The sequence below is a fragment of the Anomaloglossus baeobatrachus genome, chromosome 7 (genome assembly GCF_048569485.1).
Source record: "Anomaloglossus baeobatrachus isolate aAnoBae1 chromosome 7, aAnoBae1.hap1, whole genome shotgun sequence".
Taxonomy (NCBI): Eukaryota; Metazoa; Chordata; class Amphibia; order Anura; family Aromobatidae; genus Anomaloglossus; species Anomaloglossus baeobatrachus.
This window is the reverse complement of record NC_134359.1, coordinates 180177173-180192852: the sequence shown is the minus strand read 5'-3', so window position 1 is coordinate 180192852 and position 15680 is coordinate 180177173. Positions and strand designations below refer to the sequence as shown.

The following is a 15680-nucleotide window of genomic DNA, read 5'->3' as shown; positions in this document are numbered from 1 at the left end:
ATACTTGATAACCCATTTTTTCTGCCACTGCAGATTACAAATTACTGGCTGACAATTGCCAGTACAATCGGTGCAGTTGCATAGGGGCCCGGAGGTTCAGGGGGCACTTGCTGGGTAGTTAATAATGAGGGCAATCTGATCTGTTGTCCAGAGCTCGAGGCACCTGGCCAGATTGCCCTCATCACATGCAGCATGCCGGGCAGGGAGTGATCCCGCAGCTCCGCACAGTGTAGGCAGTGGAACGCAGGAATCTGCCCTCTGTGACACACACGCGCATGCCCTGATGTCATCAGTATGGTGTACGCTTGTGTCATTTGAAAAGTTCACGGCAGGAGAAGATGGGGTGCAGTGGGGCCCCTGCAGAGAGAAGAAGCGGTGCTGTGTGACCCCATGCGGAGAGAAGTGGAGCCCCGTGTAGAGAGAAGAAGCCGTGCTGCGGGGCCCATACGGAGGGGTGAGGGGTCACTAATAGCCTGAGGAGTGGATAAGAAAGGAGAAGTGAGTAGTGACTAATATTGGCTAGTGTAGTACATGGAGGGTGTAGTGATGTAGAATATTACACGTGTAGTATATGGGGGTGTAGTGATGTAGTATGTTACAGGTGTAGTATATGGGGGTCTAGTGATATAGTATATTACAGGTGTAGTATATGGGGGGTGTAGTGATGTAGTATGTTACATGTGTAGTATATGGGGGTGTAGTGATATAGTATATTACTTGTGTAGTATATGGAGGATGTAGTATATTACAGGTGTAGTGTATGGGGGGGTGTAGTGATGTAGAATATTACAGGTGTAGTATATGGGGGTGTAGTGATGTATTATATTGCAAGTGTAGTATATGGTGGGTGTAGTGATGTAATATATTACATGTGTAGTATATGGGGGTGTAGTGGTGTAGTATATTACATGTGTAGTATATGGGGGATGTAGCATATTATAGGTGTAGTACATGGGGGTATAGTGATGTAGTGTATTACAGGTGTAGTATATGGCGGTGTAGTGATGTAGTATATGACGTGTAGTATATGGGCGATGTAGTGATGTAGTATATTATATGTGTAGTATATGGGGAATGTAGTATATTTCAAGTATAGTATATGGGGGGTGTAGTAATAATATTAACATTTATATTTTATTATTAGTATAAAGTTAAAATAAATATTACAATTTAAAATAGGTGGGGAATTATATACAAATAAGAAAGTTCACAAGAAAAATGTCAGAAATGGGTATCAATACATATGTTAATGTTAGTGTTATAATTACTGCATGTTACAAGCGTGTGTGTATGTGTGTGTGTGTGTGTGTATATATATATATATATATACTGCATATATATATAGTGTATATATATATATATATATATATATATAGATACTAGAAATTGGCCCGATGCTGTTGCATCGGGAGTGCAGTGAAACGAACATCTGTCTATGCTTAGTGGTGGTGACAGGAGCAGTCGACATGTGTCACACCATTTACGCTTTTTGGGGCTAATTAAATGTGTTAATGGCTATGTGTATTTTTATTGTAAATAAACATAATGTGTACATATTTTTTTTTCTTTCTCTTTCTGTCTCTCATCAGTGCCGCTATGTCTCGTCGCTCGCTCCAACATCGCTCAAGTCATGGCGATGTCAGGCAAGGGCGGACATACCCGGCCACGCCTCCTTACTGCTCACTACACTTCATTATACCTAGATGTGGTATGGATAGCACAATGTTAGACTGGGAACAGAACTGTGCTTAGCCCACAATTTGGGTTCCGCCTGCACTGTTGTCCCAGGTTACTATGGCTATGATGTGGGCGTGAACTTCGGCTGCGCAACTGACAGTGCCGCAGTGCATGGTGGGATACGGTTACATCGGCAACTGGCAAATATCTATGTAGATGTATATGTGTGTGTATATGGCTGTATGCTGTGCGCAGGTGGCGTCTGTGTATATGGCTCTACGCTGTGTATAGGTGGATTGTGTAGGTGGCATCTGTCTATATGGCTGTACGCTGTGTGTAGGTGGCGTCTGTGTATATATGTGTATATGGCTGTACGCTGTGTAGGTATCGACTGTGTATATGGCTGTACGCTGTGTGTATGTGGTGTCTGTGTGTATATGGCTGTACGCTGTGTGTAGGTGTCTGTGTATATAGCTGTACGCTATGTGTACTTGTTGTATGTGTATATGTGTGTGTATATGGCTGTACGCTGTGTGTAGGTGGCGTCTGTGCATATGTGTGTATGGCAGTACGCGGTGTGTAGGTGTCTGTGTGTATATGGCTGTACGCTGTGTGTGTCTGTGTGTATATATGTGTGTGTATATGGCTGTGCGCTGTGTGTAGGTGGTGTCTGTGTATATGTGTGTGTGTATATGGCTGTATGCTGTGTGTAGGTGGCATGTGTATATGTGTGTGTGTATATTGCTGCACGCTGTAAGTAGGTGACATCTGTGTATATGTGTGTGTGTATGTCTCTACGCTGTGTGTAGGTGTCTGTGTGTATATGGCTCTACGCTGTGTATGTGGCGTCTGTATATGTGTGTATATGGCTGTACGCTGTGTGTAGGTGGCATCTGTGTATGTGTGTGTATATGGCTGTATGCTGTGTGTAGGTGGCATCTGTGTTTATGTGTGTGTACTGTATATGACTGTACGCTGTGTAGGTGGCGTCTGTATATTTGTGTATAAATGGCTGTATGCTGTGTGTGTCTGTGTGTGTATATGTGTGTGTATATGGCTGTACGTTGTGTGTAGGTGTCTTCTGTGTATCTGTGTGTATATGACTGTACGCTGTGTGTAGGTGGCATTTTTGTATGTTTGTGTGTATATGGCTGTACGCTGTGTGTATGTGGCGTCTGTGTATATGTGTGTGTATATGGCTGTACGCTGTGTGTAGGTGGCGTCTGTGTATATGGCTGTATGCTGTGTGTAGGTGGCGTCTGTCTATATGTGTGTGTATGTGGCTGTATGCTGTGTGTAGGTGGCATCTGTGTATATGTGTGTGTATATGGCTGTCCGCTGTGTGTAGGTGGTGTCTGTGTATATATGTGTGTGGATATGGCTGTACGCTGTGTGTAGATGGTGTATGTGTATCTGTGTGTATGTATATGGCTGTACGCTGTGTGTAGGTGACGTCTGTGTATATGTGTTTGTATTCCCTCTCTATTTCCCTCCCCCCGGAGGAGTCTTTATTTACCTCTCTCCAGTGGTGCTGTCTCCGGCTCTGCTGTCACCCGCTCCTGACCAGCGCTCATTATACTCGCTGAATATTCAGTCCACAGAGGAGCTGGAAGCCGCAGCAGCGCTAAAGACTTCAGTGCCGGGGACCGCATCGCTGGGGACAGGTGAGTATCCGTGTGTGTGTATGTGTGTGTGTGTGTGTGTGTGTGTTCAGTGTATACATGCATGTGCGCTATGTGTGTGTATGTGCTCAGTGTATCGTGCCCGGAAGCTGCGGCAATGTGCATGTCACTGCTATTGGTGGGGTGGGGGCTGGGGGTATACAGTTAGGTCCAGAAATATTTGGACAGTGACACAATTTTCGCGAGTTGGGCTCTGCATGCCACCACATTTGATTTTAAATGAAACCTCTACAACAGAATTCAAGTGCAGATTGTAACGTTTAATTTGAAGGTTTGAACAAAAATATCTGATAGAAATTGTAGGAATTGTACACATTTCTTTACAAACACTCCACATTTTAGGAGGTCAAAAGTAATTGGACAAATAAACCAAACCCAAACAAAATATTTTTATTTTCAATATTTTGTTGCGAATCCTTTGGAGGCAATCACTGCCTTAAGTCTGGAACCCATGGACATCACCAAACGCTGGGTTTCCTCCTTCTTAATGCTTTGCCAGGCCTTTACAGCCGCAGCCTTCAGGTCTTGCTTGTTTGTGGGTCTTTCCGTCTTAAGTCTGGATTTGAGCAAGTGAAATGCATGCTCAATTGGGTTAAGATCTGGTGATTGACTTGGCCATTGCAGAATTTTCCACTTTTTTGCACTCATGAACTCCTGGGTAGCTTTGGCTGTATGCTTGGGGTCATTGTCCATCTGTACTATGAAGCGCCGTCCGATCAACTTTGCGGCATTTGGCTGAATCTGGGCTGAAAGTATATCCCGGTACACTTCAGAATTCATCCGGCTACTCTTGTCTGCTGTTATGTCATCAATAAACACAAGTGACCCAGTGCCATTGAAAGCCATGCATGCCCATGCCATCACGTTGCCTCCACCATGTTTTACAGAGGATGTGGTGTGCCTTGGATCATGTGCCGTTCCCTTTCTTCTCCAAACTTTTTTCTTCCCATCATTCTGGTACAGGTTGATCTTTGTCTCATCTGTCCATAGAATACTTTTCCAGAACTGAGCTGGCTTCATGAGGTGTTTTTCAGCAAATTTAACTCTGGCCTGTCTATTTTTGAAACTGATGAATGGTTTGCATCTAGATGTGAACCCTTTGTATTTACTTTCATGGAGTCTTCTCTTTACTGTTGACTTAGAGACAGATACACCTACTTCACTGAGAGTGTTCTGGACTTCAGTTGATGTTGTGAACGGGTTCTTCTTCACCAAAGAAAGTATGCGGCGATCATCCACCACTGTTGTCATCCGTGGACGCCCAGGCCTTTTTGAGTTCCCAAGCTCACCAGTCAATTCCTTTTTTCTCAGAATGTACCCGACTGTTGATTTTGCTACTCCAAGCATGTCTGCTATCTCTCTGATGGATTTTTTCTTTTTTTTCAGCCTCAGGATGTTCTGCTTCACCTCAATTGAGAGTTCCTTAGACCGCATGTTGTCTGGTCACAGAAACAGCTTCCAGATGCAAAACCACACACCTGTAATCAACCCCAGACCTTTTAACTACTTCATTGATTACAGGTTAACGAGGGAGACACCTTCAGAGTTAATTGCAGCCCTTAGAGTCCCTTGTCCAATTACTTTTGGTCCCTTGAAAAAGAGGAGGCTATGCATTACAGAGCTATGATTCCTAAACCCTTTCTCCGATTTGGATGTGAAAACTCTCATATTGCAGCTGGGAGTGTGCACTTTCAGCCCATATTATATATATAATTGTATTTCTGAACATGTTTTTGTAAACAGCTAAAATAACAAAACTTGTGTCACTGTCCAAATATTTCTGGACCTAACTGTACAGATCTGGTGAGAGGGGCTGGGGGCATACAGATCTGGTGGGGGGGCTGGGGGTATACAGATCTGGTGGTGGAGGGGCTGTGGGTGTGGGCATACAGATCTGGTGGTGGGTGAGACTGGGGACATACAGATCTGGTTGGGGGGCATACAGATCTGGTGGGGGTCTAGGGCATACAGATCTGGTGGGAGGGGCTGGGGGCATACAGATCTGGTGGTGGGGGGCTGGTGGCATACAGATTTGGGGGGCATACAGCTCTGGGTAGGGGGGGGGCACGTACGGCGCTAGACCCGGTGATGATCCTTGGTGCTGCGGCTCCTTTCCCTCCAGTCTCTTCATCTGTGGGACAGGAGTTCATCATGTCGCACGGTAGCTCCGCCCACAGATGAACTTCCGTACAGAAGCAGCCAAGCGGTCAGCAGTGCATTCTGGGCTGCAGGTGCCGGGTTTAAAGCGCCGGCAGCTAGGGAAGTGCGGCTGCCGCCGACCCATACATTAGCAGCAGCGCAGAGTCAGAGCCGTTTGAAGTAGCGCGCTCGCATCTGCTCTGCTCACGTGGATAGGAGGGAGAGGGAGAGAAAGCGAGATGGGGAGCATGACTCACGGCCATGACAACGGGACACCGACCGCAGCTCCCGCTACTTGCGCATGCGCAGTTCGTGCCCCGAAGCTGCGGTAAAGTGTATGTTCGAACTGCGCCTGCGCAACTGACTGCGGCAGTGCATGATGAAATAGGAGAACGGACAAAACTGGTGCTTATGTATGTAGATATATAGATATATACATATTTGCAGCTTTGTCACTATAGAAGAAGGGGTAGCCCAGGCAAAATTTCTTGCACAGGGGCCCCAATCTGTCAGTGTCCGCCCCTGTTCCAAATAGTCCCCTCTTTTCTTATCCTCCTATAATTGTTCCCCTGAGGAATCTTCATCATTGTAGAGGAAACTCATAGGGTTGGTTATTTTGGGGTAATTTATTCCCACACTTGGTTACTGCCCTTGTTATGGCAGGAGTCATACAGGAGCTTCCATCTGGATATATGCGAAGTGACACCAAACTGTTTTTATGTATTTGTTTGTTTTTGTGTCATTGTGGTTTTGCACTGAACTTGGCACTTTTTTGTCTTATTTATGCTCCTGCATATTTAAAAAAAAATGTATCATTGAAAGGTATATTTTAATATTCTTCATAGCTTAATGCAGTATTGATTTGGAAGAAAGAAATACCTGTTTCCTTCTTTGTTGGAGGTTGGCTTAATTTTGTAGGGAAAATCTGGTAGTCTAAATATTGCATTGGATTAGTGAGACTGCCCTATTGTGTGTGATTGAAATGTTATTGTCTGTATACATGATTGGGTAAATACTGTCTAATGCTTTCAAGTGTTTCATTTCAGAGCCTGTTTTTCATTCTGTGGAACCATATACAAAGAAAGAGCTTTCTGCTGTGAGTTTTCCAGACATAATTCGCAATTATAAAGTAATGGCAGCAGAAAATATTCCAGAGAACCCATTAAAGTTTTTATATCCAGATACACAAAAAGATATGGCATTTGGGAAGTACTATTCAAGGCCTAAAGATGGTAAGTTTATCTTGCAGGTATTTATTTAGTGATTGTCATGTCCATGTGTTCTTAAGGTGCACTTTGCACACTACGACATCGCAAGCCGATTCTTGCGATGCCGAGCGCGATAGTCCCCGCCCCCGTCGCAGCTGCGATATCATGGTGATAGCTGCCGTAGCGAACATTATCGCTACGCCAGCTTCACATGCACTCACCTGCCCTGCGACATCGCTCTGGCCGGCGACCCGCCTCCTTATTAAGGGGGCGGGTCGTGTGGCGTCATAGCGACGTCACATGGCAGGCGGCCAATAAATGGTGGAGGGGCGGAGATGAGCGGGACATAAACATCCCGCCCACCTCCTTCCTTCCGCATAGCTGGCGTGAGCCGCAGGACGCAGGTAGGAGATGTTCCTCACTCCTGCGGCTTCACACACAGCGATGTGTGCTGCCGCAGGAACGAGGAACAACATCGTAACATTGGTCATTTAGAAATTATGGAAATGACCGACGCTACACCGATGATACGATTACGACGATTTTGCGCTCGTTAATGGTATCAAAAAGGCTTTACACACTACGATATCGCCTGCGACGCCGGATGTGCGTCACTTTCGATTTGACCCCACCGACATCGCACCTGCGATGTCGTAGTGTGCAAAGTGCCCCTAAGACCCATGGAATCAATTTCTTGAACGCATATTGAGCATTTCCATCTAATGTATCATGTTTTCACATTCATGCAGTCTCTGTTTGACCTCTGCCTGTCGACTATCCCCATCTCTGGACTGCAGCCTCCCATAGGCAGTGAGCCCCTGGACTCTGCAGTAATTCCAGATCCCTGTATACGGGTTAAAGGGTTTCGGGATACCTCGGGGTCCTGCTTAGCGGCTGGCTTGCCGTTACAGTTACACTGGGTAGGACATTTTGCTCAAAAACCTCTTGATAGTTTTCTGATTTAATGATTCCTGTAATAAGGTTAAGGGCTCCAGTACTATACCCTGCAAAGCACTCCCACGGCATTAGGGATCCTCCACCATGCTTAACTGTTGGTAGGGTGTTCTTTTCCTTATAAGCTTCATTGAGCCGTCTGTAAACACACTGTTGCTTTGCATTACCAAAAAGGTCTATTTTTGTTTCATCTGTCCACAGAACAATTTTCCAGAAGGATCAGTCCTTCCTTTTTTATGGGGTTTTTTTCAGCAATGGTTTCTTCCTTTGCCTTTGTCCATAAACCTCTGCTTAGCTTAGTGTGTGGTGTATGGTACTTGTTGAAACCATGACCCCAGACTGTTCCAGGTTGGCCTTCAGGTCTTTATATGTTTGACATGGTATTTTTTCCACCATTCCCACCAACCTTCAAAGAAATCTCTTGTCAATTTTCCTCTTTTGCCCACTTCCAGGGAGGTTCTTGGCAGTTCCATGCGTAGCAAACGTCTCAGTAACATTGCACACTGTTGAAACTGGGGTACCAAGGTCTTTGGAAATGGCCTTATACCCTTTGGAAGTTTTGTGTTTGCTAATAATAGCAGTTCTGATGTCCTCAGACAGCTCCTTTGTCTTCACCAATCTAACAAAGTAACAGGGCCTTGTGGCTTCTTAAAACACTGAAGCCATCATTCATTGGCTAATTTATGTCACATGGGCATTGACAATTTATCGTGATTTTCTTTTGTGATTTACCACAGGTGAGTCAAAATATGTTTCCATACTAATTTAATGTAAAGGGTCCTAATACCAGTGTCAATACCAGTGTCACAGCAAGATTTAAGTTTTTCTGTTTTTCTTGCCCATGTTTTTTTTATTTAAATTGTTGTTTATCATTTGCTCTTTTGCATTTAACACAAGTGCACCATACAAAAATGCTGTTTCACTTGATTCATTTTTTTCAGGAGATATTTTACAGTCATGGCCAAAAGTTTTGAGAATGCTACAAATATTAATTTTTACAAAGTCTAATGCTTAAGTTTTTCTAATGGCAATTTGCATATACTCCAGAATGTCATAAAGAGTGATCAGCTTAACAGCAATTACTTGCAAAGTCAATATTGGCTAAGAAAATGAACTTCAACCCCCAAAACACATTTTTTCAACATCATTGCATTCCTGCCTTAAAAGGAGCAGCTAACATTGTTTTAGTGATTGTTCCATTAACACAGGTGTGGGTTTTGATGAGGACAGGGCTGGCGATCAATCAGTCATGATTAAGCAAGAATGACACCACTGGACACTTTAAATGGAGGCTGGTGTTTGGTATCATTGTTTCTCTTCAGTTAACCATGGTTATCTCTAAAGAAACACGTGCAGCCATCATTGCTCTGCACAAAAATGGCCTAAAAGGGAGGAGTATCGCAGCTACCCTTTTCGATTGTTTGGGACATCTGGAAAACAGCTTATTAGGAGAAGAAGAGGGGAGCGCTACCACCAGTCTTGTCTCATGCCAACTGTTAAGCATCCTGAAACGATTCATGTGTGGGGTTGCTTCTCAGCCAAGGGAATCGGCTCACTCACAGTCTTGCCTAAAAACACAGCCATGAATAAAGAATGGTACCAGAATGTCCTCCAAGAGCAACTTCTCCCAACTGTCCAAGAGCAGTTTGGCGCCCAACAGTGCCTTTTCCAGCATGATGGAGCACCTTGCCATAAAGCAAAGGTGATCACTAAATGGCTCATGGAACAAAACATAGAGATTTTGGGTCCATGGCCTGGAAACTCCCCAGATCTTAATCCCATTGAGAACTTGTGGGCAATCATCAAGAGACGGGTGGACAAACAAAAACCAACAAATCCTGGCAAAATGCAAGCATTGCTTATGCAAGAATGGACAGCTATCAGTCAGGATTTGGTCTAGAAGTTGATTGAGAGTATGCCAGGGAGAATTGCAGAGGTCCTGAAGAAGAAGGGTCAACACTGCAAATATTGACTTGCTGCATTAACTCATTCTAACTGTCAATATAACCTTTTGGTACTCAAAATATGTTTGTAATTATATTTCTGTATGTGATGTAAACATCAGACAAACACAATTAAAAACCAGAGGGCAACAGATCATGTGAAAATATAATTTTGGTGTCATTCTCAAAACTTTTGGCCATGACTGTACAATATGCACTTAAACTTTGAGTGCCAATAATGATAAGCATGACTGAGACTTCATAGGACCCCAATGCAAAGTATGTCTCTGCCTCTTCACCCCTTTTCCAATGTTGGCAAAGTTACACCTGACACCCACTGCTGAGAAATGGTGGCAGAGGATGAGAGAAAGGCCAGTCTATTAAATGCCTTTTTATCTACAGTATTTAAATGAGAAAATGACATGACACCTGCTTAACCCAGCATGAAGTATGGCGTCACCAAAAACACTAAAGTAGACAAATTAACGGGCCTGGATAACATACAGCCCCAATTACTGCTGGAATTAATTACCATGATAGACAAACCATTATTTATAATATTCACAGATTCCATAATAAGAGGGTCTGTACCACAGAACTGGCATACAGCAAATGTGGTGCCAATATTCAAAAAGGGAACAAAATCTGAGCCTGAAAATTATAGGCTGGCAAATTTAACTTCTACTGTGGGTTTAATTCTTGATGGTTTTATAAGGGCTGCTGTGCTGGAATATCTCAATAAGAATAACCATATGACCTATCATCAACATGGGATTATGAGGTATTGATTCTGTCAAACTAACCCTAATCAGCTTCTATGGTAGGTAAATTCCAGACAGGACTAGGGTAATGCTGTGAATGTTGTCTATTTGGACTCTTTAGAAGCATTTGATACCGTTCAACACAAACGTTAGTATACAAAATGAGAACAGTGGGGCTAGGGGAAAATATGAGTAACTTTTTTAACTGGCTCAGTGATAGGAATCAAAGGGTGGTTATTAATGGAACACTTTTTCATTAAGTCACAATTAACAGCTGAGTCCCACAGGAGTCAGAATTGGGCTCTCTTCTTTTAAACATTTTTTTTATTGACCTGGTAGAGGGCACAAGGAGTGGAAGTTCAGTATTTTCACAGGATACTAAACTCTGCATGGTAATCAACACACATGAGGATAATTTAATATTACACTGGTATTTATGTGAACTGGAGATTTGGGCTGACAAACGGAAATTGAAGGTTAACATAGGAAAATGGAAGCTCATACACTTGTGCAGAGGAAATGAAATGTATAATTTTGTACTAAATTGTAAAATACTGGGTAAATCTGTCAAGGAAAAAGACTTGGGTGGATGGCTGGTAAACCTAACATTAGTGACCAATACCAGGCAGCTGTTGTCAAAGCAAATTAAAAAATGGTATGCATTAAAAGATGCATAGATGTGCGTGACAAGAACATAATTTTTCTTCTATACAAGTCACAAGTGCGACAATGCTGAGAATAGTGTGTACAATATTGGACTCCAGTGTACAAGAGGACATAGCTGAACTAGAGTGATTGCAGCGAAGGTTATAAAGGAAATTGGTAAACTGCAGTACCAAGTCATGTTATTAAACTTGGGATTATTCAGTTTGGAAAAACAATTTATTAGGGGCAATATTATTACAATGTACATGTATATGAAGGGAAAGTACAGAGATATTTCTAATGCCCTTTCTACATCTTGGCCTTTAGTGATGACAAGGGGGCATCCTCTATGTTTAGAGGACAGGAGGTTTAGTCGCAATCACAGAAGACGATAAAGTGAGACTGGAATTTCCTGGCACATGGTGCTACAATGGTTTATTTACTACAAAACTTGAAGGAAAGCCTGGATGCCTGTCTTCAAAAATATAATATTACAATTTATGGGTACTAGATTCTGTGTTGTCATGTTGATCCAGGGAACTACCGTATTTTTCGGACTATAAGACGCACTTTTTTCCCCCAAATGTTGGGGGAAAGTGGGGGGTGCGTCTTATAGTCTGAATGTAGGGCATGGCTGCGGGGAATGAGGGTGCTGCGGTGGAGCTGGTCATCGGGGGCATTAGCAGGCTGTAGCAGCGCCTGCCGTGACCACGTGCGCCCGCTCATTTCATATGCATTCTCCCACCCATCATCTCTCAGTGCTGAAGCCAGTGCTGACAGGTGGGCGGGATGATGGGCGGGGGATGCGCGCATAGTAAAGAGCCGGCCCGCGTGATGACCCCTAGCAACTACAGCCTGGAGTGATCATGTGCGGCTATATTCACTGCCCCCCGCGCATCATCATCATCAGGGCGGGGAGCAGTAAATAACTGTATTCACACTGTCACCGTTGAATGCAACATCGCAATGTCCTCCTGTCTTACCAGCCCACTGATGTGTGTGGAGACTAGCGGTGCACACAGCGATGATGTCGTCGCTGTGCTCACCGCTCTCTACACACATCAGCGGGCAGGAAGACAGGAGGACATCGCGATGCTGTAGGGGAACTGTGACGGCTCCACACAGGTCAGTGGCGCTGCTGCTGGCACAGACAGGAGGAGGAGCGATGCTGCTAGAGTCAGGAAAGGTGAGTATAAACGTTTATTTTTTTTTTGTGTGCCACAGGATGCAGGCCATATACCTGGATGGGGGTATATAGCAGAAGGAGGGCATATACCAGGATGGCAGTGTGTAGCAGGACGGGGTATATACCAAGATGGCATTATATAGCAGGAATGGGGCATATAGCAGGATGAGGGCATATACCAGGATGGCAGTCTATAGCAGGATGGGGGTATATAGCAGAATGAGGGCATATATCAGGATGGTGCTATGTAGCAGGATGGGGGCTATACCAGAATGGCAGTATATATCAGGATGGGGGCTATACCAGGATGAGGGACATATATATATATAATATATATATATATATATATATATATATATATATATATACATATGTATATATATATATATATATATATAAGGCAGGAGGATCATTACCAGGATGGGGTACCTTAGTAGAGAATTTGGGGACATTACCCCCATAATAGTGTCAGCAGCAGATCCTCGCCCGACAGACTCGTCATGACAGTGTGTCATGACCACATTTTGTGCTTAAAATTTTATTTTCCTCCTCTAAAACCAGGGTGCGTCTTATGGTCCGGTGCGTCTTATAGTCCGAAAAATATGGTAATCTCATTGCCATATGTGGAATCTGGAAGGATTTTTTCTCCTTTTATGGGACAATTAGCCAGAAGGGTATCCAGGGAGGGTGTCAGCAGGGAGGCGCCATCGGACTGCCTGATGCGGCAGTTCAAAGTATCCCCCTGGCAGCTGCATTTTGTCGCCCTTTGGACTGGGATTCAGACAATCTCTGAGCCGGCCATCAAGCTGACAGCCGACTCAGACATGGTGCAGCTTGCTGGCTTCTAGCTATCAATTTCACTAACATCTTTCAGACGCAAGTACAATTGAAGCCCTAGTCACTGCCACTTCAGGTCAGGGTGACATATGCCGCATAATTAGGGCATCTGATCACGCTGCTGGCATCACTTGCCAATGCTGCAGAGGTGCTCCAGTGGAGCTTAAAATACTGAAGAGTTATTGAAATTGGGATGGGGGAGATGGGTGCTGACACATATTGGGGAGTGAGGAGGGGATGTGTACAGGCACAGTATGGGAAGCAAAAGGGGGATGTATAAGGAAACAGTATGAGGAGTGATGGGAGGAATGTGAGCAGACACAATATGGGAAGCGAAGTGGATGGTATGGGTGCAAACACGATATGGTAAGCGGTACGTTGGCTCTGTGGTTAGCACTGCAGCCTTGCAGCGCTAGGGTCCTGGGTTCGAATCCCACCAAGGACAACATCTTCAAGGAGTTTGTATGTTCTCCCCGTGTTTGCGTGGGTTTCCTCCGGGTTCTCCGGTTTCCTCCCACACTCCATAAACATACAGATAGGGAATTTAGATTGTGAGCCCCTATGGGGACAGTGTTCCTGATGTATTTAAAGCGCTGCGGAATATGTTAGCGCTATATAAAAATAAACATATGTTTTATTTTAAATTTAAGCAAAGGGGAGAAATTGGAGGAGAGAGTAAGAGGAGTGAGGGGGAGAATGGGTCAGTGCACAGTATGGGAAGTGAGGGAAGGGCATGTATGAGAAAGCAGTAGGAGAGGGGATGGGTGTGGACACAGTATGGGGAGCAAAGGGGAGGGAGAAATTTGCAGACTGAGTATGGGCAGTGAGGGAGGGGATGAGGGCAGACACAGTAAGGAAACACTATGAGAGGGGGAGATCTATGCATACACAATTTATGAAACTAGGGGAATGGGATGGATGTGAACACAATATGGGGAGCAGGGTGGATGTGTGAGGAGACAGTATGGAGAGCAAGGGGGTAAATATGTGAGGAGACATAATGGTTGGCTAGGGCGATGTAACAGGAGACAATATGAGAGAAGTCTGAAATGTGAGGAGCGTTTTGAAGAGAATATTGCGAGGAGACAGTATTGTGGGAGAAAAGTGTGAGGGGACACAGAATAGAGACTGGGTAATGTGGTGGGGGGTTATATAGAGGATGTAGCATGGGGGGCAGTGTAAGGGCACAGACAGTATGGACCAGTTTGCCTAGGAGGGGAAGTGTGATGAGGGGGAACAGTAAAGAGACTGGGCAGTATATGCAGGACCCAGTATGAGAGGACAGTGGGAAGAGGGGGCTAAGTATGGAAAGGAGAGTGCAGTGTGGAAGGCATGTACCATAAGAGTGACAGCGTGGGGGTCATATTTTGTTCAGGGAATACAGTGAAGGGAAATTATTTATCCAGGAGCACAGCTTAGGGCATTTTAATTACTCTACTATTTTTAAGGGCATTGTGTCAGAATGTGCTGAAGAAGATGGAAGTCTGCAGAGAAAAGCTGTGGATGTGTAAAGTCATCATGACATGTGGACAAGATGAAGAAAAGAAAGAGAACTACTCCGATTAGAAGCAACATCATCTGTAAAGTTGTAAATGTTTATTTGTGATACTCAGTAATTCTCATGAGTACTTTGGTTCTTTTATGGTCAGCAGTCTGATGATGACTGATACATTTGAGTATCTCCTTACCATTGTTTAAGTCATACTTGGAGTTGTAGGTTCATGCAATACAAATGGGTCTGACCTGACATTACAACTGATGAATCATGTACTGATGGTGGTCCTGGTAATGTTTTCATATACTGATGATGGTTCAAGTGATGTATTCATGTATTGTTAATGGTTCTAGGGATCTATTTCTGGACTGTTGAGGGTAGTGATGCTGTGTTTTTGTACTGATGAGGGCTCTTCTCAGGCCCAGACTGCTAATCTGGAGCAACAGGCAAATTCCCAATGGGCCGTTGATGCAGTGGACCGCCTGGCCTGCCTCATTTACCTCTTCCTGGTGTGTGTAGAAGTGGACATGCAGTTCTGATCTCAGCACCTTGTACGCTGAGCCCCGTCTTGTGCACCAGACCTGCTGGCTCCTGCAGACACTGAAGATTTTTGACTGTGACTGCAGAGACAGAAGCTAGGCCAGGTTCAGCAGTACGTTCCTATGTAATCAGAGGCGGAACAAGCGGTATCCACTGGCCCATGGCGCTACTGCATATCTGGCTGGGTGGGCACACTTTTAATGAAACAGTAATTTTGTGTGGCCACTTTGGGCTCAGACATTAAAAAAGAGCTGTGCAGGAGAAGGAACACTTGCCAATGATGGCTGCAGCCTACTGATAGAAGAGCTGATTGGCTAGGGCTCCTATCCTCCTGCACGGCGTCTCTGAGGGGGAGGAAGGAGAGCCGTGAACCAAGCTGCAAGATTAACTGAGCTTGCCTGTATGTGTTCCATGAGAAGGATGGAGAAGCAGCTCCAGTTTGCACAATCACATCGCCTGCTATGGTCGGAAGAGAGCAGGGCACAGAGGTGAATCTAGGCTTTCTGGCACTTGGGGCAAGAATTCTGTTTGTCCCCCCCTCCTTTTGGTTTGGGTAGTTGTCATGTGACTGCTCATTCATGTATGATTTGTACACTTTAGACCGGTTTACACG

General features: G+C 44.5%; 1 protein-coding gene across 1 annotated transcript in view; it reads left to right on the top strand.

Moving 5' to 3' along the window:
* STAT1 (signal transducer and activator of transcription 1) overlaps positions 1-15680 on the top strand; it is an 801166-nt gene that overhangs the window by 654285 nt on the left and 131201 nt on the right. Inside the window, exon 21 of the mRNA XM_075317825.1 lies at positions 6545-6730. Within this exon, the coding sequence (XP_075173940.1) occupies positions 6545-6730 (186 nt within the window). The remainder of the gene's footprint in view (positions 1-6544; positions 6731-15680) is intronic.